The following is a 25,830-nucleotide window of genomic DNA, read 5'->3' as shown; positions in this document are numbered from 1 at the left end:
AATAAGATGAATGATAATAGCCTCCTGCAAACACAAAAAGCAGTAAAAGCAAACAATACCCAACGGCCTCTCTCATACAGCGATGCGGAATATGTTACAATTCTGTAATATAACCTTAATATATTAAGGTTATTGAAAGAAACCATCCAGCAAACTAAAGTTGGCCAAACTTTGCCAGTAGCAAGTCTTATTGACACACAGACACTGCTACCTACCTCCCAGCGTTTCATGTGACCAAACAGGGACACTTCTGTCTTAAAAGCGTGTGGTCAGGGCTGCATAGAGACTTTTTTACATCAAAATAATTACACGTATAAACATATTTCTGTTGTGTTCACATACAATTAGCTATATATAAGTCCATAGAAACCTTAAAAACATCCCTACTCAATGGACCGGTTAAAAGGTAGATTACTGATCGCCCTTACCGGTCAGTACATTAATACCTAGGATGGCGGGGCTGAGTCAATCTTCATACCACTGTGCTAAGCTTCCTTTAAAAGTGGATCGCTGGGATATGACCTCATGATCCAGTAGAAAGAACAGTGACTTAGAGCAGCAGGCAAGTTGCGCTGCCCTGAGTCAGGCGTAGGGCAGCGCGGAAGGTAAATTAAACCGGAGAACATTAAAGTCGTAGTTCCACCTACTTTAGATGCTAAACTGTTTCTTTCTTAATCACAATAAATGATTTCACAAAGATCAGGACAGATAATACCCAAGTACACAATATGTCAGACAGCTTGAAAACATGTTGACAACACAGCTGCTAAGGCAGTTAAGTTTCATGTAAGTTCTGGCACAATCCGATTAAATGGAACCAACACTTAACCGAGAGGGCAGCTGTTACTTTTTGTTTTGTTGCACTCCAAGTGAACAGAAGCTTTGCAACTCCATCTTATCTCTCCCTACCCTCTGTGAATGGCAAAGAGTAAGGCTATTCAAGGAACTTCTGCTTCCTCACAGAGCACTCAGGGACCACAACCGGGATCCCATCTTGGTGGTGAAGCAGAAGGATACAGGGAGATCTGTGGCCTCCTGGTGTATCATTAGTAACCTGAAGGGACAACCACTACATCACTGATGACTATGAAACCAAGGGTGGAGAGCAGGTCAAGATGTAGCAGAAAAACCCAACACTCTCATATGATTTAGGTATATAAATCGTTTTAAAACTATATAACATTATGGCACCCAAACCAAATAACGAGTCACATTTTTACAATTAATATCTCAGTAGCGCCAGTAATCATGGTTTATATTAATTTACTTCTAAATAACGGTTTACGGTGAACAGGATCACAGAACATCCCACGTTGCTTAAATTACTACGTCGCCAAGACTGGTCCTTCTTTGAAATGAAAATCTTAGTACTTAAGTCTGTTTAGTTGTTTTGCTTATTAAAGGTGGTGGCTCATTGGGAGGATTTGATGAGCGGCATACTGCTGCTAGTTACTGTGGAATGCATTCAATCGGAAACGTCACAAACCTGCCCCTAAAATGGACACAAAGTACCTTTTCTATTAACTCTATAAACCCAGTGACATTCAAGGTGAACACAGACATGTAATAGTATAATGAGAGTCACACGGGTGATACACGGGTGATACACAGTGAGCCCCAGGCCAGCTACCAAACACCGTGCGCACAAATAAGAGAAACGGGGTGCAGTTAACCGAGTCTCCGGTTACCTGACTGGCAAAAAAACTGGGAGCGGCGCCAGGCATTCCGCGTCTTAAGTGTAATACTTAGTTGGACACATTTTGACGATTCTGAGATTGAAGGCAAAGATTATAAGTCAAATACAAAACTGCATATAATTGGATTTCACATAAAGAGGCACACAAAATATATATATATACAGATTTTTTTAAGCAACAAGTCAAAATGAACTCTACAGGTCTGTTATAGAGCTTTTACCACCTGATATTGCAGGTGCTTACATTATTATTATTATTGATTCATTTATTATTTATTTATAGATTTAAATGCTCTACAGAATGATGGCAAATTTTGTGTAAAGAATTTTGTTTTCTGGAACGTAAAACAATTTGAAAACCAAAAAAACAACACAAACATTGGTAGAGTCTTATGCCTTTAAATGACCCCGAATACGGTTACACACCGTAACGCTCTCTTTGGGAGGATTCTTGACCATCTTCATTAGTGCTCTTGAACGACAGAGACCCTTTTTCTTTCTGCTCATTGTCAGTGGAATCTACAGTCTAGAGAAGATAAAACCAAACAAAAAATGATGAGGGTCTAAACAGCAATTCTGCCAAAGCAGGGGGTAATTGTGAGTGCAGTTCAACAACCCAAACCTATAGCTTTGTACTCATCGACTGTAGACTATCCACAGAATCTGTTACAATTCTGTAATATAACCTTAATATATTAGGGTTATTGAAAGAAACCATCCGGCAAACTAAAGTTGGCCAAACCTTTGGTCATAAAAAAAGATCTGTAACTAGCCGGTAGCAAGTCTTATCTGACACACAGACACTGCCGCTGCGTACCTCCCAACGTTTCATGTGACCAAACAGGGACACTTATGTTTTACCTGTCCAAAAAACTGGGATCGGCGCCAGGCATTACGCGCCTTAAGCATAATACTGTAGAATAGATGTATCAGCATCTAATTAATACGATTTTGTGACTATGTAACTGTATCTTACAGAAGCACTTCTGGGGGGATTAAAATATTTTTGGAGTGGAATTTCTGCAGCAAAATGTGGATTTTTACACTGAAAATGAGAAGTCCCATCCAGGGGAAAAAATGCTCTGGGGATTTGTTAAACTGGGATACAGAATCTTATATTACATTTTTTATTATAATTTTTATTATTATATATTATATTATGGACTGATATTTATGTTTCATCACCTCCATAGAGCTAAAAACATTACTTTGGATCCGCAAACTATTGCATGCAAATAGTGGACATAGGGGGTACTTGATGTGGTCGGTCTGACCTTGAACCTTATAAGTTCACTTTTACCAGGTGCTGCAGTGTATACACACCAATGTGTTATTGTGTGTTATTCATTTTCACAGCTTTCAGTTTGAATAAATAGATATAGCCAAGTATCATTTATGTGTAATCTCTATATTCAATGTATGAACATTAACTCAGCTTCTACCTTTCGCTGTCCTTCTGATTCCTTCCCATAAACAGAAGACTCCTTGGTAGGAGTGCATGGCGTAAACTCTAGGCTGGACACAGTAGAACCACGCAACATTAGGGTCAGAGGCTGACTATTACCTACGTGGAAACCACACGGAACAAAATAAATTATTCACAATAATATTCACAAACACAAAGAATGCCTCAAAACATTGCCGAGAGGTGGCATGATTAGAAAGTCTGCAGTAGCAGGAGAACCTTGATACCATCACGTTGGAGAGTTACAAACCAACCTTCTGGGAACATCTGCACTGAGCTGACACACTCCGTCTTTGGAACAGAATCTTGTTCACCTGCATGGTTGATTCCTCCCGAGAAATCCTAAACACAAAGTAAAGAAAGCATTTAAAAAGAAACCGAGAATGTATGCCACATGTTGGTTGAGTTAAGACCATAAATCTAGCACTCAGATTGCCACCGGGTCACAAGCATGTTTCTGCCATAACTCGGACTCACGCTGCATAGCAGTTATCAAAAGAAAAGCATAACAAGATGGGAATACATTGTGAGGCATATGCTGCAATTATTAAAGCAATAGGACCTGCCTTAAAACACACATTAATCAGTCCTTGGCCTCCTCTTAGATTCAGGAAAGCCCCACGCCAATCCCATAAATGTTTACATTCTCCCATAACAGAAAACGCTGCATACAATATAACTATACCAGATGCAGAAAAACACATTTGTGTAATGAGTGAATTTAACAGAACTCTTACTTCTAGCTCTTTGTTTGATTTCTGCATGTTGGGTCGTGTCAAATTGAGCTCAACGCAAGAAACATCCTTCTTAGTCTCTGTGCCAGTATCTACTCTGGCCTTGCCTTCAAACAGCTGAGATCGAGTCAGCGTGGGTGCGAACGATCGGCCCTTATCTTCCACGCCATTAAATGTCTCTCCGTTTAGGTTAATCTTTCCATCTACCTAAAGAAGCCACAAAAACAGAATATTTAAAACGGGCTAACCCCAAGATAAAAACGATTCCAATAATAATAATAGGCACGCGTGATTTCTACCAGACCCTGAAGTATGTGCTTTATTTATTTGGTACTTTTTATTAAGTATTCTACACATAAGCATTAAGACGCTGCACTGAGAGAAAGGCATTAGCTGTATGTTTGAATTATATTGTACGATGTGTAATGTATGATGGATGCTATAGTGCAACATAACAGAAACCTATGACCAGGATCACCGAAAGCTTTCATCCTTTGGAATTGGAAATAGAAGCAAACTCTATCAATTTTGAGCTTCCTCCCCAATGTACCAAGCTCACCTTGAACGTCTTGAGCACCTGCTGCGAGTTCTTCAGCTGAGAGTAAGGCTTGGGCGTCAGCATGGGCACGGCCTTGGAGATGACACTTTTGACTGGAGATGATCGGCCTGGCCGAAACTTGGAGTCAAGGTCATTGCTGGGGGAGATGGTGGCTTCTACAGTTGCTGTGTACTTTGGAGATGGCAGAGACTGTTGCCTCAGGTACTTCATAAGATTCGGGTCCTCTGGCGAAGTTAATAAGCTCGGCTCTACAGAATGGCTTCTCTCCAGGATTTTTGGCATAACTAAGCGCTCTAGAACAGCTTCACTTATTGTAAACTTTTCGATATATTTCTGCAAAATTTTCTCCGCCTCCTCCTTCGATTTTGCATTTTTGTAAGCTTCATGCAGTTCCCGCTCTCGACGTTCTCTGTTTGAAAAGTTAAAAGAATTAGTTTTTTTTGTGGCCTTCGAAGACCTTTCACAATCTCTTTATCCATTTAAAAAAAAAAAAATTAACTTTTTTTGCATTTGCATAATTTTCACACAGTTCTTGCGGCTTTGCATTAATTGCTCTATATCAAACCAGAGCTGGACATTGTGCTGTTAATGGTGGACGGAGGGATTCATGGACACACAACACCACAAGGTGATAAAATATACATGAGACAGGACGAACTGCAGTCTAAAGAGATACTCAAAAATATCAGGTGGTTTATCCCAGAGACCTTTATCAAGACAACCTACAATTCCTCACAGACCGGTATAAATACCCACGTGTCACTCTACCCTCGTCTCGAGGACCTTCCACCTCAGTGCAATCAACAGTTTAACCAGAATACACAATGGACGAATAAACCGCTTGATATTTTAAAAAAATCCCATGAGTGCTCATCTCTAAAGGCATTTGTATTTACCACGCTACAGCACCTGGGTATATAAAGGCCATTCGACACAGATGAGTGCAGTAGATAAAGTTTTTGTGTATATCTATACACACACACACCTACATACACACACACATACATAAACACACATATATATATATACACACACATATATACACATAGATATTTACACAGATGTGGGATGTTAAAAAGCTACCTACTTTTCCTCCACTATTTCCTTGTATGTTTTAATACTTCTCCTCCTCTCGGTTAAGTCGTATTCCCCACTGAGTAACCTTTCCATCTTTTTCCGCTCTTGCTCTTTCTTTATCAGGTCTTGGGACGCACTCCTCCGGCGGGTCTTCCATTTGGCGAGGTCCTAAACAGACACACACACAAAAGGAAGAATAAACCCTTCAAACATGAAGCAAAACATAAATATTTTGCTTTAAGCAGGATATTTTATTTTCAGAAACATGAAAATAAAAACCTGCAAATAGCATATGTTAGAGTATAATATGCACACATGACTTCCACCCAATACTGAAGTCAGTACGGATCACAAATACACAGAAAACCATTAAGATACTACACTAACAGAAAGGCTTTAGCTATAATGTTGCCTAAAAGCATTATACAGTACGCATATTCTATAAACACGGAAGGCAGCGAGCCTCTCACACATGGCTTCCAATAGCCGCCCCAGGGTTTTGGGCACAATGATCGAGCCAGACTGTAGCCGAATGTAGAACATTCAATTTGGCAGAATTCCCAGACTCTTAATAGGAATTAGGGCTGCGTGTCCCATATCTGTGAAAAGGGTGAGGTGATGCATTAACCCATCCAGCATGAATTACTCTCCATGCCATTGATGACTTCTTTCTGTAAAACGTGCTAGCAGGAGGTTCACAGGGCTTGATTCAACCAGTTAAAAGGGGGGTATTGTTTGATACACATTACCCACACATACAATATTATTATTAACAAAGGCTCCGTAGGAAAGAAAATAGTAATTGGAAACCTATTTAATTTGGTAGGCATACACAACAGAGGCAAAGAATAATGCACAAGTTAATAACAAAATAAAATATTTCTTGAATACACCACTTTAAATAACAGGTAAAATAACCATCCCACACAGATGAATATAACCGATAAGAGTGCAAAAATCATAATTTATACTCAAAGTTGGCTATGCACAAAGAACTATTCTGGCACAAAGTGGAAAAAGCGACATAACAATTTACTCCACTTTTGCACTATTACTGGTGCACAGATATTAGTATTTAAAGACATTAAAATTCCAGAGATCAGCCGGTGTCTATTGCATGCCTAGTAGGCTAGTTTTTTACGCTACTCACATCCTGCCACGTATCATCTTCCTCTTTAAGCAGGTCATTGATGTTCTGCAGGTGTTCCTGGTGTGCCCGGCTGTGTGGCAGCATACGTGCCTCGTCTTCATACCTCATATCACACATGCTCATGCTCCTGCACAGTACACAAAATGCTCCATTAAAAGCAGAGTTCATTCGAGCGAAGCGTACATGCATTCTGAAAAACCGTCACAAGGTGGCAGTACAGCACAAGAAAAACAGAAGGGGGGGGCATATTTTTAGGCATTATTTTATGTTATGGAGCATTTCTGAGGATTGCTGTCCTAGGCCCGGCCCAATGCAGGATCCCAACCCTGTCATTTCCTGAAACGAAGAGGGTCTCTTCATAATAAAGAGACTGGGCCTGTACTGGGACCCCCATAGTAGAAATTATTGAGCAGAGGCACATTGGGAAACAGGGCAGTCGGTGTTAGTAACGTGGCACAGAATCTAAAGCTCTCCCCATGAATATTACACACAGGTACAATTTGCGCTGAGATTTTTTGCAATGCTTCATTATAAAGAAATTCCACATTTGTAAGAAATAAAATAGAACATGACTATACATACAAACAACATAAATGGATAATGAGATAATTAAGAAGTTCATTAGTTCAGCAGATAATTAATCATACAATTCAATTGACTGTAATTGGTTAGTACAAGTTTTAGGCCACCTCATGCTCTAGAATTCCACAGATAATGTAGTATTTGTCTGTTGCATGAACCGTCCATCTTATTGTCTCAGGTGAATGACTAGTCCTTCTTCTCCAAACTAATGTAATGAAACATGTCGTGACCCCCTCCTCCCGCCTGCAGTAATAGCACAGTAGCCAAAACGCCATGATTTTTGAAATACAGTTCTGGTGCAGAGACTTTAATGGCGAGCTATTACCATGGAAACCACTGAAATGCCCATATTTGGCAATTTGAACCAGATCTGTTCTTTATAAACACCGATCATTGTGTATATAGATTGTAATCAACATCCATAAATATATGGTGGCGCAAGGAATACATTTTCATCTTGTATACAGAAATCATCCACTTCTAGGTCACTTTGCAAGCCCAGCCGGACTGCATTAAAATGTTGGGGATTAAGGGTTTGCCACCGTTCTGTTTAAATGTCAGCCTTCTATACTGCCCCTTTCAGAACCTCCATCTAGCGTTTAACAAGATTCTTTGATGTGTAAAAGAGAAAGAACAGAACAACATGTAAGGAACGCAGCTTTACAAAATGAGGCAAACGACAAAAAAACACCCAAAATAAAAGAATGTACTTCTTTCAAGCATAGAAAAACAGAACACACAAGGGTATGCATGTTAACGGGTTTACCATTTACACAGCATATGCATTATTTTGTATCATTAATTAACATGCAGAACATAACTATCATTATGGCGCAACTTAAAACTTCCCTTTTTGTCCTTAAACCAAAGCAGGGGTTTGGTAGATATGAGCAAATCACTCCCCAGAGCGTAATGCTCTTTCTATCTATATATTACCGCTTCGTAAGGCAGCACATAATGTATTTGTCTACGATGGAAATCCATTTTCACACCCGCACTTCCCCAAATGTAGCAGCCCTGCTATAACACAATGCTTTCCCCAGCAACAATTAACGAGACATCATTTCCAGACCCAAAATTAGAAGTTTTAAAGAAAATTATTCTCAAGTGATCTGACCTTTTTACAGATCGAAAGACATACGCTCATCTTTATTTCTAACGTAACACAAAATACATCACAAGATGACGATTCAAATTAGCAGAGCAACAGACATCCTTTACACAATCTGCCCTAATGAACATGGCATCAGTCCTTCTGGCATTGGAACGGTTAAATTGAATACAGAAGGAGTCTGCAGACCAGCAATATCACTGTGCAAACATTTCACTTTATTTTATCCCAAAAACGGTAACGTTCCAGTTAGCTGCCATCAGGTGGCAATACGCACACCTGAGCAAATACTTTGCGGTCACGCAGAACGGCCATCGCGTGATGCTGGCGTGCGGATTTACGCTGGCAGGCGGAACAAACCGACCCCGTCTCTTCAGGATAAGCTCCGGTATTAAAGCAGCTGGATGACATCATGCAGTCTATATACCTTCCAGAGCGGCACAGAAAACGATTAAGTATATAAATCACATAATTCACAGAAGGAAAAATCCATCTGCCATAAAAGATAAATAAAGGGGGTTTCTTAATTTTATTGCAGGGGATGTGCATTAAATCCCTCACCAGACAAATCCATGTCTGGTTGGCACCTATCCCAACGGGGCGAACTAATTTTAGTTTGATCAAATTCCATTTTTAAATTCACGATAAAAGTCACAATTACATTCTCATACGTAAGGTTAAGTAGCCGAAAGACTTTCCAATGTCACCGCCAAGAAATGACTTACGGGATGGGCAACTGTATATATGTGTGTATATATAACATATATATATATATATATATATATATATATATATATATATATATATATATATACATATATATATATATATATATATATATATATATATATATATATTAGTAGAAGCATTATTAAACACTCATCTACAGACACCAGACGGCTTGTTGTTCCCTCAGAAATCTCAAGGTGCTGCCACAACCATATATATATATATTGTAAATGGGTTAAGCCGTATTAGTCCAGTAGACACGATGTTAAAAGTACGTATACGGTGATACCTTTTTTTATTGGACTAACATAATATTTAACCCCTTAAGGACAATGGGCGGTTCCTAAACCCATTGAAAACAATGCATTTTCAGCCCGTACATGTACGGGCTTTGTCATTAAGGGGTTAAAAAAGACAAGCTTTCGAGAGTTATCCTCTCTTCATCAGGTCTGAAGCAATACTTATTGGAGAAGGGATAATGGTATGGGTATACCTGGGGAAATCCAGGTTTGGCCCAGAGAACTTTGGGAGAAGAGCTGCTTCTCCAGGTCAACACCTGAATCCTCTGGGTTGCTGGAGTGGGGCCTTGACACGCCCCACTCCCCACCAATTTCCCCTGTCAGTGGAAACACCCGACAACAATGGCAGTAACGCCCACCAACGTCACCAGGTAGTCCTGGCCATGTCCCACAAGGGTAGGCTCCAGGTAGCCGGAGCCCACAAGTTCCCAGGTATGGGGCCGTTTTTATTAGGGATTTGGACCTTTACTTCTGGTGAAGGAAAGCCTTACTGCTTCAGCATACCAAGACATTTCAGACAATGCTATGTTTCCAACTTTGTGGGAACAGTTTGGGGAAGGCCCTTTGCTATACTAACATGACTGTGCCCCACTGCACAAAGCAAGGTCCATAAAGACATGGTTGGGTGAGTTTGGCGTGGAAGAACTTGGCCTCAACTCCATCAAATACCTTTGGGATGAACGGAAATGGAGATTGCCAGAATTTCCTTCTCATCCAACATCAGTGCCTGACCTCACAAATGCTCTACTGGATGAATGAGCAAAAATTCCCACAGAAACACCCACAATCTTGTGGAAAGCCTTCCCTGAAGAGTGGAAGTTATTATAGCTGCAAAGGGGGTCCAACTACATATTAGTTTGTATAACAGAGTGTCCCAATACTTTTGTCTATATATATATATATATATATATATATATATATCTATATATATATATATATATCTATATCTATATCTATATCTATATATATATAGATATAGATATATATATATATATATATATATATATTAGCACCCTTGGTAAATATGAGCAAAGTGGGCTGGGAATAATTGTCTTTATTGTCTCAACGCACTGTGAAGAGGATGGTTCGAGTGGCCAAAAAATCACCAAGGATCACAGCTGGAGAATTGCAGAAGTTAGTTGTGTCTTGGGGCCAGAAAGTCTCTTTGACATCGCCTACATCACCACAAGTTGTTTGGAAGGGTTTCAAGAAAAAGGCCTCTACTCTCATCCAGAAACAAACTCAACCATCTTCAGTTTGCCAGACACTACTGGAACAAATGGGATTGGGTTCGATGGTCAGATAAAAATCAAAATAGAGCTGTTTGGAAAAACACCAGATGTGGGTTTGGCGCACCCTAACCGCATAGAAAACCTGTGAGAGTCCACCAGCGTCAACCTCGAAATTTGAAGGATCTGGAGAGATTCTGTATGGAGGAATAGTCTCAGATCCCTTGTCATGTATTCTCCAACATTATAGGAGAAGGCTCAGAGCTGTTATCATGGCAAAGGGAGGTAGCACAAAGTATTGACTAAAATGGATGCCAATAACTGTGCCACACGTATTTCAACATTTTTTTTTATATAAATCTGTGTTGTGTTTGATATTCATGAGAGTAATTTTGTGATTTTTTTTTTAAAAGAAAACATCAAAGGGTTAAACAAAAACCAACGTTACAATATTATGGGATCTTTGCATCTATATACCTACTAGTAAATGTTTGCCTTAGTAACCATATGTGATATCTAATAGCAGCTGCCGAGTTTGGAGCCAGCTAATACCCCAAAAATAGATATACTGCAAATGCTTTAGGTCACTTATCACATGAATGGAACGAGCAATTATTGTACTTACAACCTTTGGAACCTCATAATGTAGAGGCCAGTTAGACGCAGCAGGGAGCATTGAAGATTAGCGTTTAAATGCAATACACGCAACTCAAACAACATTAAAGTATGCAAGCCATGTCTATCTATATATATCTATATATCTATATCTATATATCTATATATCTATCTATATATCTATATCTATATATCTATCTATATATCTATATCTATATATATATATCTATATCTATATCTATATATACACACACACACACACACACTTGTTTTCTGGAGTTTAGCTCTTCAGATCAGCGACATATGGTTTTAGAAACAAAGATGCTAGAATGTAATATGTTAATATTTGTGGTCCAAATTTCACTCCTCCGCTGCTGACTTGATTAATACGCACTGAGCTCTTACTTTGTTCTGTACTCTCTGTTTTGAGCAGAGCTTTGTTATTTAAGACCTTGGATTTAAACATCACACCCATTACTTAGCAAGCAAATTCTTAGCAAGCAAAAAAGAGAGACTGATTGCAACTAACTTCCGGTCTTACCTAGCCAAGGGTAACAAAGGTTCTAGTCCAATATCCAGTCAGTGGATGGACTATATGAATTAATTCGATGTTCTAGGTAAGGGACAATCTGTATTACACTCAGTGGTCACTGTTTTAGTAGATGCACTTAGTTCTTAGCTGATAGCTGACTGTGGTCTTCTGCTGCCCATCTGCTTCTACATACAACACACACGGAGTACAAAGAGACCTTTCTCATCCACAGAGCTGCCCCTCACCAACTTGTTTGTAACACACCATTCGCTGTTAATGCTAGAAACTGAAGTGCATGAAAAGCCCAGGACGGCCTGCCATTTTTGAGACGCCTGAAACATATCTGTCACCAGCAATCACACCACGGTCAAACATCAATAGATCACACATGGTCGCACATCAACTAAACTGCGTGACATGCATTTTTTCCACCACTGGTTGCATGCTGGACTATCCATTCTAGAATTGTTTCTGCAGCAGATTTGTCCCAACTCACTACTATTTTATTGGCATAACCTAGGATCCTTTCCATTGCATATAACGGTCTGAAAATCTATCCACAAATGAAAACATTCACATTTTTCTGCAATTCGGTATTTTCGCTCTCGCCATGCTTTGCATCGTGAAATTAGAAGACTGCAAAGAGCACAGAAGCAGAATTAGCACACAATAGGAGCACAATAGATTCTGAACTACAAATGAATTATTAGTCGCATGCTGAAACATCTTATTTTGTAAATAATGAAAGTTTTTTTTTTTTTGTAGTTTAGTATTCAGCCATTCCAGTACGTGCATTGGCTGCGTAGCGGCTGTTAATGTGTGATGGAAACATGCACTAGTATTTCAATTCCAGGCATAAGAAACAACTTACTCTGCGTCATCAGACAGAGCAGGTCGTGGACTGAATCTATAAGAGCAAATGCAAAATTAGATTTTCTTTGCAACAAATTATAAAAACAACTATCTACAACAATGTTTCTGATGGCCTAATTTAGTGAAAACAGGGAGTGATCTGTATACCCAAAAATAATTTTATCCTGATCAAAATAGCACAAAAATACACCAGCATTTATATTTGTTTTACTTGGCATAACCACTAGAAAGGAAAAGAAAAAAAAAACAGAAATTGTCAGACTTTGGGGAATTAGACCCCCCCCCTTTTTTTTGTAGAGCTGTTACAATACAGACAATTTAAAAACAACAACACAAATTACAGAAGGGGAAGAGAGGCCTGCCCTAGAGAGCTTACAATCTATTAGGCAGTCGAATGGGAAGTGAGTCAGTAGCAGTGGACTGTTTGGGGCAAGTTGACTGTAGTGGAGTGGAGTGTAAAGTTGATCTGGCAGGCAGTCATGGCCAATGGCCTCTTTAGCATCCTGGTCGGGGGTATTAGGAGGGAAGGTCGTATGCTTCTTTGAATAGTTGGGGTTTTAGTTTAAAATCAGACTAGGTAGGAGACAGAACAAGGTGGGGTGAAGAGAGCATTTGAATATGAGAGCAGATCTCTTGGGGGGGGGTGCAGAGTTGTTAAGGGCTCCAAATGGGAGTTTGACTTTAATTCTGGAGGGTATAGAGAACAAATGGAGTTACTGGGGTGACAGATTGAGATATGTGGTAGAAATATTAGTCTGGCAGCAATGTTCAGGGTGGATTGGAGTGGTGAAAGGTGAGGGGGGAGCAGTTAGTAAGGAGTTGCAAGATGGGCTATCACAAGTCAACAGTGTGAAAGGCTACACAGAGTCCCAGATGTATAAGCAGCGAGAAGTGACCTTTATTTTTAGCAGCGATGAGACTGACTTACATGATTTTTATAGCAGGTAAGAACCATTCGGCCTATCTAGTCTGCCCACCTGGTCCTTGATCTGGTACCATAGTGAGAATAGAATAGCTTTTTTTATGCCACTTTTTGGCACTCATCCCCACTGAGTGTTTTGTAAACCTTCCAGTACAGATAAAGTAAACTTATTCACATTATCCAAAATCAAATTATACTGCATTATACAGCACCCCAAGCCTAACGCTAATGTAAAATATTTGTGTGCTCGCTGATAGCACATTTGCACTTCTGAACAGACCGTTCTAGACATCGACTGCTCTTTCAGCAAGTAGAACTTTTTCCCAATACTTGGCTTTCACTTTCAAAGCACAAACTCTTACTCTGGCAGCTCTTCAATAAAACTATCACCACCCAAACAAGTTTAGAAGATAAAGAAAATGGATCTTGAAACTTTTCAAGAAAGCTTGCCAATAAATGAACATATCACCAGGAGCAGGATATACATACAACATCCCAACCTAGCTTTTCCTTCTAATCCTGTTTTCAAATGTAGACAACCTGGCCCAAGCACTCCTTTGGAGCACAAAAAGATGATTTATTGATATTAAAATATGCTAAATAAAAAAAATTATTATTCACATCATATAAACACTTGGACACCACACACGTTAGAGAAATAAACACATGCATTCTGGCTAGCCAAATTAATTTGTCCAGGCATTATATTTTATTTAAGGATTGGTCAGCGACTAATGCTTATTCTCCTTGTATGGTCAAACCGGAGAATTAAGCCAAGGTTAGAAATTGGAGCTTGGCTTGCAGCTTTACTGGAATTAACAGAATGCCTCTAACCTCAATACTTCCTGGTCATATTTTTCAACAGTTCCCTGCAGCTGGGAATTAAGATCTGCATTGAGGGGATTCACCACACTACGGCTTTGAGCGGGGTCACAGGCTGGGTGGTGAGTCGGCTCGTCATTTAATTCAAAATGTCCGTCTGTGTGGTGGGGCTCTGATGGATGGTCAAACCTGTCAGCTTTGGTGGAAGCTTCCGTGGTATCTTTTGGCATTAGGGTGTCAGTTGGGATTGAGCTATGGAAGTAATTTCAGATACAGTGTTACAGCTTGTATGCTCAGTAAGACATATGAAAACAGAGGAGTATATACAAAAATAAAGGGGAAATCGATTTATAATACACTATCTTACATTTACATATCACAGAAATAACTATTCACATCAATAAAAAGTATAGAGTTGTATTAGCCGTAGAAAGAAAGATGATATACTTTAGCATTGCCAATTCAGGTAACGGATAGCAAGCTTTCAAGGTATCTCTCTTCATTCAGTATTAAAGATAAAACCTACACCATTTTTTTTTTATTAATATAAAGCATATAAAAGCAATACTAATAGTACCAATTAGTACAAAGATTTACAAATTAAAGTGTCCATCTGTAAAAATGGCAGCTCAGTACTGAGAAATATATACGAAATCATAAAAGCGGAATAGAAAAAAAAATATTGGTTGCTTGAGTTATTGGCAAATACAATTCGTAATATAAAATGGTCACACAAGATTAACCATTTTTTTTTTTTTTTTTTTTTTTTTTTTTTTTTTATTTCTGACCTTGTAGGTTTTTCTTCTTTTTTAGCGCAAATGAGTGTTTTGTCTTCTCTTTTCTGCACAGAAAATGGAACTGGCAGAAAGTGACTGATTCCTACTCCAGTCTGCCTCTGAGTGACTGACAGTCTTCTGACCAGCATATCATCTTTTCCCAAGTCAGGGGCGTTTGTATCCTTCTCCAAGGTGCAGACTTCTTGACTCTCATCTTTGGCAAGAGCTGGTAAGTTTGGATTGATCTGCAAGTTGTTCTCCAAAGAAGGCTTATGTTTAGAATCCCTGTTTTGCAGATTCAAACAGGTGTTGATTTTAAATTTTAAGCAGTATCAAAGGTTTTTCAACTCACACCATGCTTGTACTGGTAATTCCACCAGTGCTTTACAGAGACAACACATATGTTAGTATCAGCATCCTGCACGTTTAGTTTTTTTTTCCCCCAAGTAACACTTAAACACACAAAAAATGGTTTTTATTTTAGAGGAATATTAAATAGCACTACATATACATGCAGTCAAAGGTTAATGTTTGGACAACACTACAACAAGGAGCACACTAGCAGCTCACACTTGCTGGCTTTCATCTTGCGAAACCGTCTGTTTTTCTTCGTTTCGTTCACCCTTTAGGCATTTCTCCTCACGATCCCGGTCGTGTAGGTGTTCATCATTGGAAACTGAAGACATCTGTCTGGGCCTTGTAAGCTTCTGAAAAGCACCCGTTCTCCTGGACAACATATCATCGCGCTGGGTGTCCAGGATCTGGCCCTCACCTCCTCTCTCAGGAGGCTCTGAAGACTGCGCCTTTACGCAAAGCTCAGACGATACCACCATTTGACTAAAAAGAAAGCATTTGTCACGGCGCTGAGATGTGTGGACAATAAGGGCACTCTACAGCAGCACTGTGTGGTAGAAAGACCTCTGCCATATACATCACATGGTTTAGCTACTGATATACTTATCACTTGAATACCCTATACACATGTTAACATGTTCTTGATATATTTACGTAATCACATACTTCTGTTCTATAATGAGGAGTTTACTAAAACGCTCAACAGTAATCTGCGGCGGTTCTCAAAATATTGTTTTGTGTGTCTTAGTTACGTAATGCTTATTTATCCTTACCTATTATAAGAAAATCATAGATTTAATACATTTAGATGCGTGATTTATCCACTTATATTTCTAGAATTTCTATCCATTGTTTGTCAGCTTCTGTAGAAACCAGACTATATGGCAACCAGTGTTTAAAATTACCATATGTACCTTGGCACAGTCTTTATAGAAGCTCTAGCAATCATGTTCTCCAGGATTGAAGAGCTCTGAGCACTTGTCAAAGAGTCTTTCTTCACGTTTACTATTTCAGGCACCGGTCCATCTTTCACATCTGCTCCACTTTCCTGATCAGCACCAGCCTTAGCAATACAAAGCCTATCCCATCTCTGCTGGTCAATTTCTGTTACGGAGCCAAAGTGTACAAACTTCTGCTTGTTTCTAGCCCTTTTCTCTTGCAAAGACAACTTTCGTCGGCCAAAGTCATCATTAGTTGCTCTAGTGGCATCAATCTTGGGTATTTGATCATTTTCCCTGGGTTGTTTTGCTACAAGATGATCACTACGTTTAAGGAAAGAGGTATCAACATTTAAGGGCATGAACATTAGTTACACGGAAATGTCAGATCAAAAGGTCTGCGTTTGTGGGCACCATAATTATTAAAAATTGTGAAATCTACCACCATAAAAAAAACATTACTCATAAAGGAAAGGGGGGTCAATACAAAAATAGTTCAATATAAATTGCTAGCTCACGTAAACAGTATTGTAAACACAAAGGATCACAACAAAGGAATTGAAATAATGAAAATGCATTGGACCATTGTTATTGTTATTATATCAATGCTAAATCATATATACACACAGAGATTGCAAAAGTGTAATAAGCATTGCTGCATTGTGGAAAAAATAGTTTTAAGAAACCAATGAAAGGTTCCCACTGGTAAAACGTCAATGCTACCAACAATCTAGTTATTGTATAGGTTCTACACTGGAAATTAGGGCACAGATGAGTTCTGCTAATTTCACAATTATAGATTTTATAAAATGAGTGGTAAGCACGGGCAGATATCCTCAGAAATAAACATTTGCCTATATTTTCTCCCCAATGTCCCTCTTTTCTAGGAGCTCAGACCGTTTGGTGGGTAAGGGTATCACGTTTTAACACACACACACCTATCTTCAGAAGACACCTTAAGCCTTTGCCAGGTTTCCATATCAGCCTTTGTAATTGTGGGCACAGCAAAAACTAATGGCTCCTTTTGCTGGGAAACCGCGCCCTGGGCTTTTCGCTTGGCCAGATCATCTCTCTGAATATCTGGGACTTTTCCTCTCTCATCCTCACTGTCAGATTCGCCGTTTGCAGGGTTTGGAACACAGTTTTCCTTTTGAGTAATGACTGGCTTTGCTGCCTTAGGTTCTTCTCGGTTTTCACGAGGGCTGCGTACATCGGAATTTAAATAATACACTAGTTACGCAATTCGTTCTCAATATGCTATTAATAAATAATAATAATAATGGAAAATACATGTTTATCTCGTTAAATTGTGTTGGACTGTGAATTTAAAATGCGCCACAAGCGAAGCACAATCTCCACTGGCTTTGCAGAGAACTAGCTACCAAATGCACAGATATTGAGGATCTTTGAATCCCATGTGACTTTCAAAAATGTTAAAACTCCTATATTCTACAGAAAAATCACACTTGACCGCAATTAAACATCACATTTTAAGCCTGCTGTGTCAACTAGTTAGTTTTATGAGAAATACAGAAGTAATGCTATGCAGATATCAAAGCAGAAAACAAAATGTAGATCATCACAAACTAAAACATATCACGAGGATATAGTAGACGACCAAAGTTAAATAAAAAGGTAAAAAAAAAAAAAGATTAAAATGCACACCTATTAATCACGTGTTTTACAGGAGGAGGAGGAGTGGGGCTTTTTGAAGGCTCCTGGCGAGCTTTTGTTTTGTTTAGGTATGATCCATGTATATACTGATTAAACGGTGTGCTTGTCTTTGGCTGGTTCATCTTGGCTCTCCTAGTTGCCAGGTCATCTCTCTCTAGATCCGGTACTCGGCAATCTTCTTCCTCCTCTTCCGATTCATCATCTGCGCGATCGTTGCCCATCAGGAATGCATTGTCTTTTCGGAGCACAATGTCTGGTTCGCCATCATCTGCAGCTTGCTTTTCACTAACACAGTTATAGGGACATTAAGCAGCGATTCCTTTTAACCAGTACCCATCAAACGCAAGCGTAACTGGCACGTGCAGTGTATTAGTGGTTAGGGATAAACATTTACAAACCATTGTTAGGCCGGCACTTCCATGCCAATGGATATGGCTTTTCTTCCCTTTTTACCATATACCGGTATCACTATACACCGATTAATGAACATGATAGAACATTTAGTATGTAGGCTGGTAAAAAGTTACAAGAACAAGTTTGGATGAAACAAGTGTGGCAAACATAATGCACAGCTGGCCAGTTGATTTAGTTACAAATCATTTACTTTGAGAGTCCACTGTATTGATTTGTGGTTTGTACAAGAAAGCACTTCGCTAACAAACAATAAACACAACCATTTATCTCATGCCAAGGTACACACATGGTACTATTAAATGTGACAGCAATAATATGAAAGTCACTCCAAGGCAAATAAAACACATAGAAACAACATAAAGCACAGCAAGTTCATTTAGATATAAAAGGGTTCAGTGAAATGTGTTAGACACAGATCTCTTTCTCTCATGCGTTTTCCCACCGCAGCTCTCACTGCTGTGAATCTGTTTAGCGACCGACTTGTTGCCATTAAATACTTCGCTACCCAGCCATCTAGTAAACATCCAGAACATTAAAAGAAGGGAAGGAGATTAACCTACTCGGCACATATGAAAGACTGACAAATTCTATTTGACAGCACGATTCTTCAACAGAATTACTTTGCAACCTTTAATGTTATTTATTATTGGGGGTTACAAATAACAACTGTACAACGGTCTTACCGCCATAACTAATAGAATGGTCCCACTGACAGGACCTTTCAATTAATTGCAATGGTTATAAGACCACTTTTCAAACATTGCAGCAGAAGCGGTCTTGGCGTGAACATCTCCTTCCCTTCCTTTATCATTCTAGACACGCACAAGGATTCCACGCGTCCACCAGACAATCTGGCTTGGTGAGTTAGGACCAGGATGTGGCTTTGACCGGCTAGACCACTTGGCATGGTTCTCCAGCATTCCATTATTGGTGCGAAATTAGTGATGCGAATCACGCTAAAATATATAAATCCACATGCTACATTTTTGTGCCACTAAACCTAATCCAGACAAATGCAGAGTTGAGAACTTTCCACAAGATGCCATTAATTATACATTGTAAAGTCAGGAATTCATTTTAATTTGCATGCTTCCTGCACAGAGACTGGGCCCATGCCAAAGCAAACAGCAATCCTTCCACTGGCATTCCCACACAGCTGACCTGCCATAACGCCTTGTTGCAGGCAGGACTTTGATGCCAGCTTGCTCGAGGCTTTTTAATTTCTCAGCCTCTCCTAACGCCTTAGGAATGGCGGTTTTCTCCATCGCATCCTCATCTCCTTGCTGACCGAGATGAACCTGTAGTGTTTCTGTTTTTCCAGAAGGTCGCTTGGGGGAAGAAGCAAGTTTGGTTCCATCATCCTTGGACTGCGTATCATTTTGTTCTTCCTCGATTGTCTCAGGGTGATTCTGGCTATTAGGTCATGCAATATTATTAAAATACATAAAACTTACATAGACACCAAACATACGCTACCCAACAGACCAATTCTTTTGGTGTGAGAACAGACCTGGTGACTCAATGAAACAATCGGGTTACTTACAAAACAGAATCCACAAAACGGAACCATCAAGTGTAAAGCTTCCCCAAACTAAAAAAACTCTGGAGAAACCTACTTCCTAATCACTCACCGTGGGTTCCCCCATGCAAATCTTTACTGAATTCCCTAAGAAAACCATTTGGACCAAACTGTAAGTACGAGACGTCAGTGAACATAGAATACGAGATGAGCCAAGTTCTTTCAAGGTCTTCCAAAGACAAATCATACACAGTTTTTGACGAATCCTCTTAACCGACAGACACACCAAGTATAACACACACACATTTAATATCCCAAACACCATATTCTTACTAATTTAACGATCCAAGAAAAAGATATGGTTAGCAACTTGATGCTTTACTTAAAGGATCCCTTTTTTCATTTCAACTAAAGCTGACAAAACTTTACAGTGTGATAGATTACCTGATCTTTCACTTTATACAGAATGTTCTGTCTTAACATAACTTGTTTTGAAAGAGTTAATAGAAAAGAAGAGGTGACCTGCTAAATTTGTAGTAGGATGATAGCGACTATAATATGCAACATCGGAGACAATCCAGGCTTTTTTCCTGTGAGGCAAAACATACTTTACCAATAATAATATATCGCTATTCTGGTTATGATTGTTTACCTTTTGTGGCATACTGAATGCTTGAAAAGCATGTTATTGACTGAATAATTGCACCTCCCCCAACACATTAATCTGGTTTTGATAGCAGTATAAACTGCTTTGTGTGCCCACTATGTAGGAGGTGAGAGTAGGTTCTCACCCTATTGAGAGTGTGCCTTGACGTGGCGGGTGAGCTTAATTATGCTTTGGCCAATTCATATAACCAAAACCTCTCATTTATATTATGTTTATGTATTTGTTGCCAACTTTATTAGGGTAAGAAGCGCAGACAGTTTTTGTTTCTTGAATAATGTAGCTACCTACACTGTGATGGCAACCTGCTTTAAAGATAAACCGTTAATAACATTTACAAACCCCACTCGAATTGTACAATGGTTCTCGTGCGTGAAACATCAAGAATTGAGACAGCCACACTGTGACGTACCTGCCTATTGTGAATATGATGACTGATCTGATCACCACGACCTGGCCCCAGGTGCTATACTTTGAGGGCAAAGACTCTAAGCATTGGGGGCATTCACCAATTAAAGCTCCCCTGATGACTATAGAAATCTCACAGTTTCTGTATACTGTGTAATTTTTGTTAATTTTCTGGATCACACAAGTGAAGGCTGTCAGAACTTGGTAGAAGTCAGAAACGTAACAGCAATCAATACAGGGTTGGCAGTGCAGTATGCCATTAGATGAGAAAACAATCACTTTCACACTGGATTTTATATTGGGTTCAGAATAACACCTGTTGTGTTATTTTTGTAAAAATCTAGAATTGCTTCACAATTTCCACAATATTCTTTCATTTTTAAGTATATATACAGAAGAAAATGCTGTCTAAATTGACACAAAATAACATTAAAAATGCTGCTTTTCTATCACTTCAATCCACGTTAGAGTAAATTATAATTTCAGTACAGAAATATTAGTCTCATCAATTATTTTCTGTAAGACAAATGTAATGCCCATAAATTACCAAAGCCTAAAAGCTCGAGTTGAACGTGTGCATTAAAAAAGCATAGAAGCGATTACACATTACCTAAAGGGACGTTCTCCTCCCGAAGGAGATGTGGCGGTGCTCCAGCTTTTCCTGTAGTCCTCTCGTTCTGCTTTCTTCTTTCGCAGTGGTGCTGGGATATAGGCTGTCTGGTTGCTTTTGTTGGGGAGGTACTGGTTAAACGGCACACAAGCTCTGCTCTCACCAATGGACACCCGCCTGGCAGACATGTCATCTTTTCTCACGTCTGGAAACCTTCTGTGTGGCAAGTCAGACTCCGAGTCACTCCCTCTTCCTACAAAAATACATTTTGTTAGCATAAATCTATATGAATGGATTCTAAAAAGTACAGCGTCTTATATTTCTATCCCTGAAACGAGACAAGATTCGTTGAGGACCCTGCCAGCTTTAATCATGGCCTGATTACTTACTCAACAGCTTCTCCCCGACTTCAGTAACAAAGCATCATCAGGAGCAATGCCTCTGGTGCTCTCTAGATGTACTCTGTATCTAGGGATTAGAACCAGTGCTGTACCTATCTGTGCTCTGTCCACGCCACTGGCACACTAGCCTACCCGACAGGCTAATGTGCTTTTGGCAGGAAGACGGAGGGGCTTAGCGGCATACAACACAGGAAGCATCTGAAGAAGGGGGTTACATTCTTTAATACAGAACAGTGTAAAAAATGTGAGGACTGCTCCTTAAACACATCTTTTTCATAAAAGACTACAGTACTTTCTATTTTGTTCATTATGAATAAACCTCAACATTATAACCCAGCTCTTGTGGCTAAAACAGATTTAGTACAAAACCACTTAATCTCACTTTGTATCCCTTTTGGGTAGTCTGGGAACTTTCCCTGCCAAGCTTCAATCCTCCATCTTCTCATATAGACCCAATTTTTATTTCATCTGCTTTCTCTGTTTTTGTTTGAACAGCATGAGGTTTTCTTCTTTATTGCATTCCTCTTTCACTTTGGCCACAGCTGCTTTAATAATGATATTCCGATTGAGTATATAAATGTTTGGAAAGCGTGATCACAGTTAATACTTTAGACTTTTATCCCATATCTTGGAGTTGGAAGTGTTACAGTACAGTGTTGTGGATTAATATAAATGAAACCACACACTGGATTCACAACAGCAAAAAAAAATCCATGGAAGGCTCTGAATTGTAATAAGGTGTGACCCCCCCCCCTGTGCCGATGCACTATATGTGGATAAGGCTGTCGGGTGTTTGTGTTAACTCCTGATTTTGCACTATTCTCAGAAAATGAGAAATCCGAGCAGTTAGAGTGAAGAGAGTAGCAAGATGTCTCATTTAACATTATATGTAGTCAGTATATAAAAGGTGTGTGATAAAATGCAACGTCTGTGCAGTAGCGTGCCTTAAGGGGAGCAGGGGGGAGAAACCACCCCAGGTGACTCATCAGGGGCAGGACATTAAAGGGGCAGAGGCCTACCAGGTCAATGTCTGGTTCGGTATATAGTGAAGAGAGTTACGCTGTACCACCATCAATGTCTGGCTCAGTATATAATGATGGAAGTTACCCTGTACCATATCTGTTCAGTAAATGTTAAACGTATTTAATTTAAAAAAGTTAATTCATTTTTTCTATTTTTTTTTTCCAGTTGACATATGGTTTACAAATTTGTGAAATAAATATTTTTTTGGGGGGTGCCACATACAGGATCCACCCCAGATGCCAAATACTAGCAGGTACACCCCTGCTTTTGTGGACTAATTGTAACAATTACATCCAATGAATTATTAAGATTAACACATTTTGCACCTCCTTAAACAGCTGTCAATATTTCAGGCCTTTTTAAATATTTTTTTTTCAGGAATTTGTATATACTTGATACACATCCTTTTTACTCGGTCCTTGGTTTGTACTTGTTTAGGAGTGCTGATAGCAACCTTCCTCTAACACATTTATCATGTTTCATTTTTAAGGCACTCATTGTCTTATTCAAGATGTGCAGGCTTAGTGTTTAACACCTTTGGTTAAAATATGTTTGGTTGTAAGTACATACCGTGCATTGTGGCAAATGTCAGAACCTGCGGTCGCCAACACTTGCTTACAGTAGTACGGATTCTGTGTGGATTTGGCCCCTCGCATAGTGATTTTCTTTTCATTTTAAAACAAAGGCAATTTCCGGCATATTTAAGTTTTGCAATAAGCATAAACAAAAGTCAGGGTCAGACTTTAGGTAAGGTTAAAATATATTTGTCCCGACCTGTATATATTTGTCCCGGGACAAACGTATCTCAGTTTTTCTAGAGCTACAGCTGAAAAGGCAGTCAAGGTGAAAATTCTTCATACTCTCACTCAGGGTCACTCGGGATCCTCATCTAAAACAGTTTATACCCCAAATGTTGTTTACAAAGACATTTCTGATATGTAAGAATTATCATCCCATCCATTGTGTCCGCTGTACAGTGGGCTTTATTATTTAGTATTTAAATACATCAATGGGTGCACTTCCAACCTGCTTTTTCCATGATGAATGATTATACAAACTATGAGAGAGTAAGAACACACACATGTAAAGTGTGACTTCAATATGAAGTGTCCTTATTTGACCAATAATATGAGGGGGAAAAGCACTAAACTAAATACTTCTGTACACTACAAGAAAATACATTGAAACATATTTAAAAAAATAAAAAAAAAAATACTAAAGAAACCAGACAAAATACAACCTCTCCTCCTGTCAATCATAGCGTTTACTGGCTCTCACGATCCTTTCCTCTCCAAAAAAAAAAATGCTTTTTGTCTGCAATCAAATTTAGTTTTCCCTAAATAATAAAGACTAAAGTGTTTTATTAAAACACTTTTTATTAAAAACTTTTCTATTAAAAGCATCTCACATATGGGTTACTAATTAGATCATTTTGAAAGAAAGAAAAAACACTACGGAGGAGGACTTTCCAGCTGGACGCCCACCATTTTGATGCAGGCCATGTGAACTTCACAATGTATTTATTCTGAGGTATAACGCCCCCTGGGCAGCTTTGACACTGGGCAAAAAGGACCCCATGGTTACCAAGTTTAGCTGCTCCTTTGGCGCCCTGTTGTGCATATGCACATGGTCAGGATGCTTCTTGAAGGAGGAAGGACTGCAGGAACAGGGTGGGCTAGTAGCTGCAGGTACGACTGGACATATGGGTGCCCACTAGAGAAGTTTTGTCCAGGACCCCATTATTATTATTAAAGATAGCTCTGGTTACACCACTGGTGTCCTTGAGGCAGGATCGATGGTTTGTCTATGGAACGATGTTCTGTAAGCCGGCATTTTATGGCAATTTATGCGTCTAGCACAATATATGTCCAATTACCATAATGTTTATACGTTTTAGACTATAGTCTTAAAACGGAATATTAAAAAAAACACACACAAGGTATGGAAGGTTAAACAGATTGTTACTCTTTTTGTCTAGAATAATCATCTGTATTTAAATTCATGTTTACATTGTCGGCATTTCTTTAATAATTGCTTGTGTTTTACAAGTGCATTCGTCAGGACGAAAAGGCCCAGAGATTGTTTAATTGATCTGGGAACCATCCAGGTTTAAAATCATTTCCCTTTCTGCATGAATCATGTTTCTGGATGCCTCTGCTGGCTTAAAATACATATTTTTTAACACTATATTAATAACATGGGAAATTTCAGCACCACATGCCTGATTAAAGACTGCAGGAGCATCTTATCATTCAGCTGAACAGAGCTGGACAAATTAAACTTCCAAACTGAACCACAAGGAGAACTTTCCAAGACGCAGGCAGCCAAAACTCATATAAGATTCTGTGCAAGTTGGCACCTACATGAAACGGCATTGGTTTACGGAAGTGTTTAAAAGCGCAGAGACCGGTGAAACCGCGCCAAACTATATTTACAGGAGAGAGAATGCAGAGCGCAGAAGAGGAAATTGAGGAAAAGGGGATAATTCGAATTTATGAACCATGCATGATAACAGTTGTGTTTCTGCAGCCATGTAGCACACATTATACCGTATAACAGGTGTTACCAGTTAAAGAGGGGCACATTGCCGCCATAACCTGAAAGTGTTTGAATGTAGAAAATTTTATGAGATCATTATACAGATCAGGTGGAAA

At 39.2% G+C, this 25,830-nt stretch overlaps 1 protein-coding gene across 3 annotated transcripts in view; it reads right to left on the bottom strand.

Moving 5' to 3' along the window:
* The window catches only part of LIMCH1 (LIM and calponin homology domains 1), a 106,020-nt gene that overhangs the window by 7,441 nt on the left and 72,749 nt on the right, over nt 1-25,830 (bottom strand). For all 3 annotated transcript variants that reach the window (XM_053458401.1, XM_053458403.1, XM_053458402.1), the window contains exons 8-23: nt 21,753-22,005; nt 19,713-19,964; nt 18,129-18,422; nt 17,402-17,665; nt 16,440-16,787; nt 15,742-16,008; nt 15,184-15,456; nt 14,408-14,647; nt 12,650-12,685; nt 6,682-6,808; nt 5,542-5,699; nt 4,455-4,863; nt 3,899-4,102; nt 3,416-3,503; nt 3,139-3,260; nt 2,123-2,222 (exon numbers count right to left, since the gene is read on the bottom strand). In XM_053458401.1, the coding sequence (XP_053314376.1) occupies nt 2,123-2,222; nt 3,139-3,260; nt 3,416-3,503; nt 3,899-4,102; nt 4,455-4,863; nt 5,542-5,699; nt 6,682-6,808; nt 12,650-12,685; nt 14,408-14,647; nt 15,184-15,456; nt 15,742-16,008; nt 16,440-16,787; nt 17,402-17,665; nt 18,129-18,422; nt 19,713-19,964; nt 21,753-22,005 (3,435 nt within the window). The remainder of the gene's footprint in view (nt 1-2,122; nt 2,223-3,138; nt 3,261-3,415; nt 3,504-3,898; nt 4,103-4,454; nt 4,864-5,541; nt 5,700-6,681; nt 6,809-12,649; nt 12,686-14,407; nt 14,648-15,183; nt 15,457-15,741; nt 16,009-16,439; nt 16,788-17,401; nt 17,666-18,128; nt 18,423-19,712; nt 19,965-21,752; nt 22,006-25,830) is intronic.

The sequence above is a fragment of the Spea bombifrons genome, chromosome 1 (genome assembly GCF_027358695.1).
Source record: "Spea bombifrons isolate aSpeBom1 chromosome 1, aSpeBom1.2.pri, whole genome shotgun sequence".
In the NCBI taxonomy this organism is placed as follows: Eukaryota; Metazoa; Chordata; class Amphibia; order Anura; family Pelobatidae; genus Spea; species Spea bombifrons.
The sequence above is the reverse complement of the archived record's forward strand: the minus strand, read 5'-3'. Positions and strand labels throughout refer to the sequence as shown.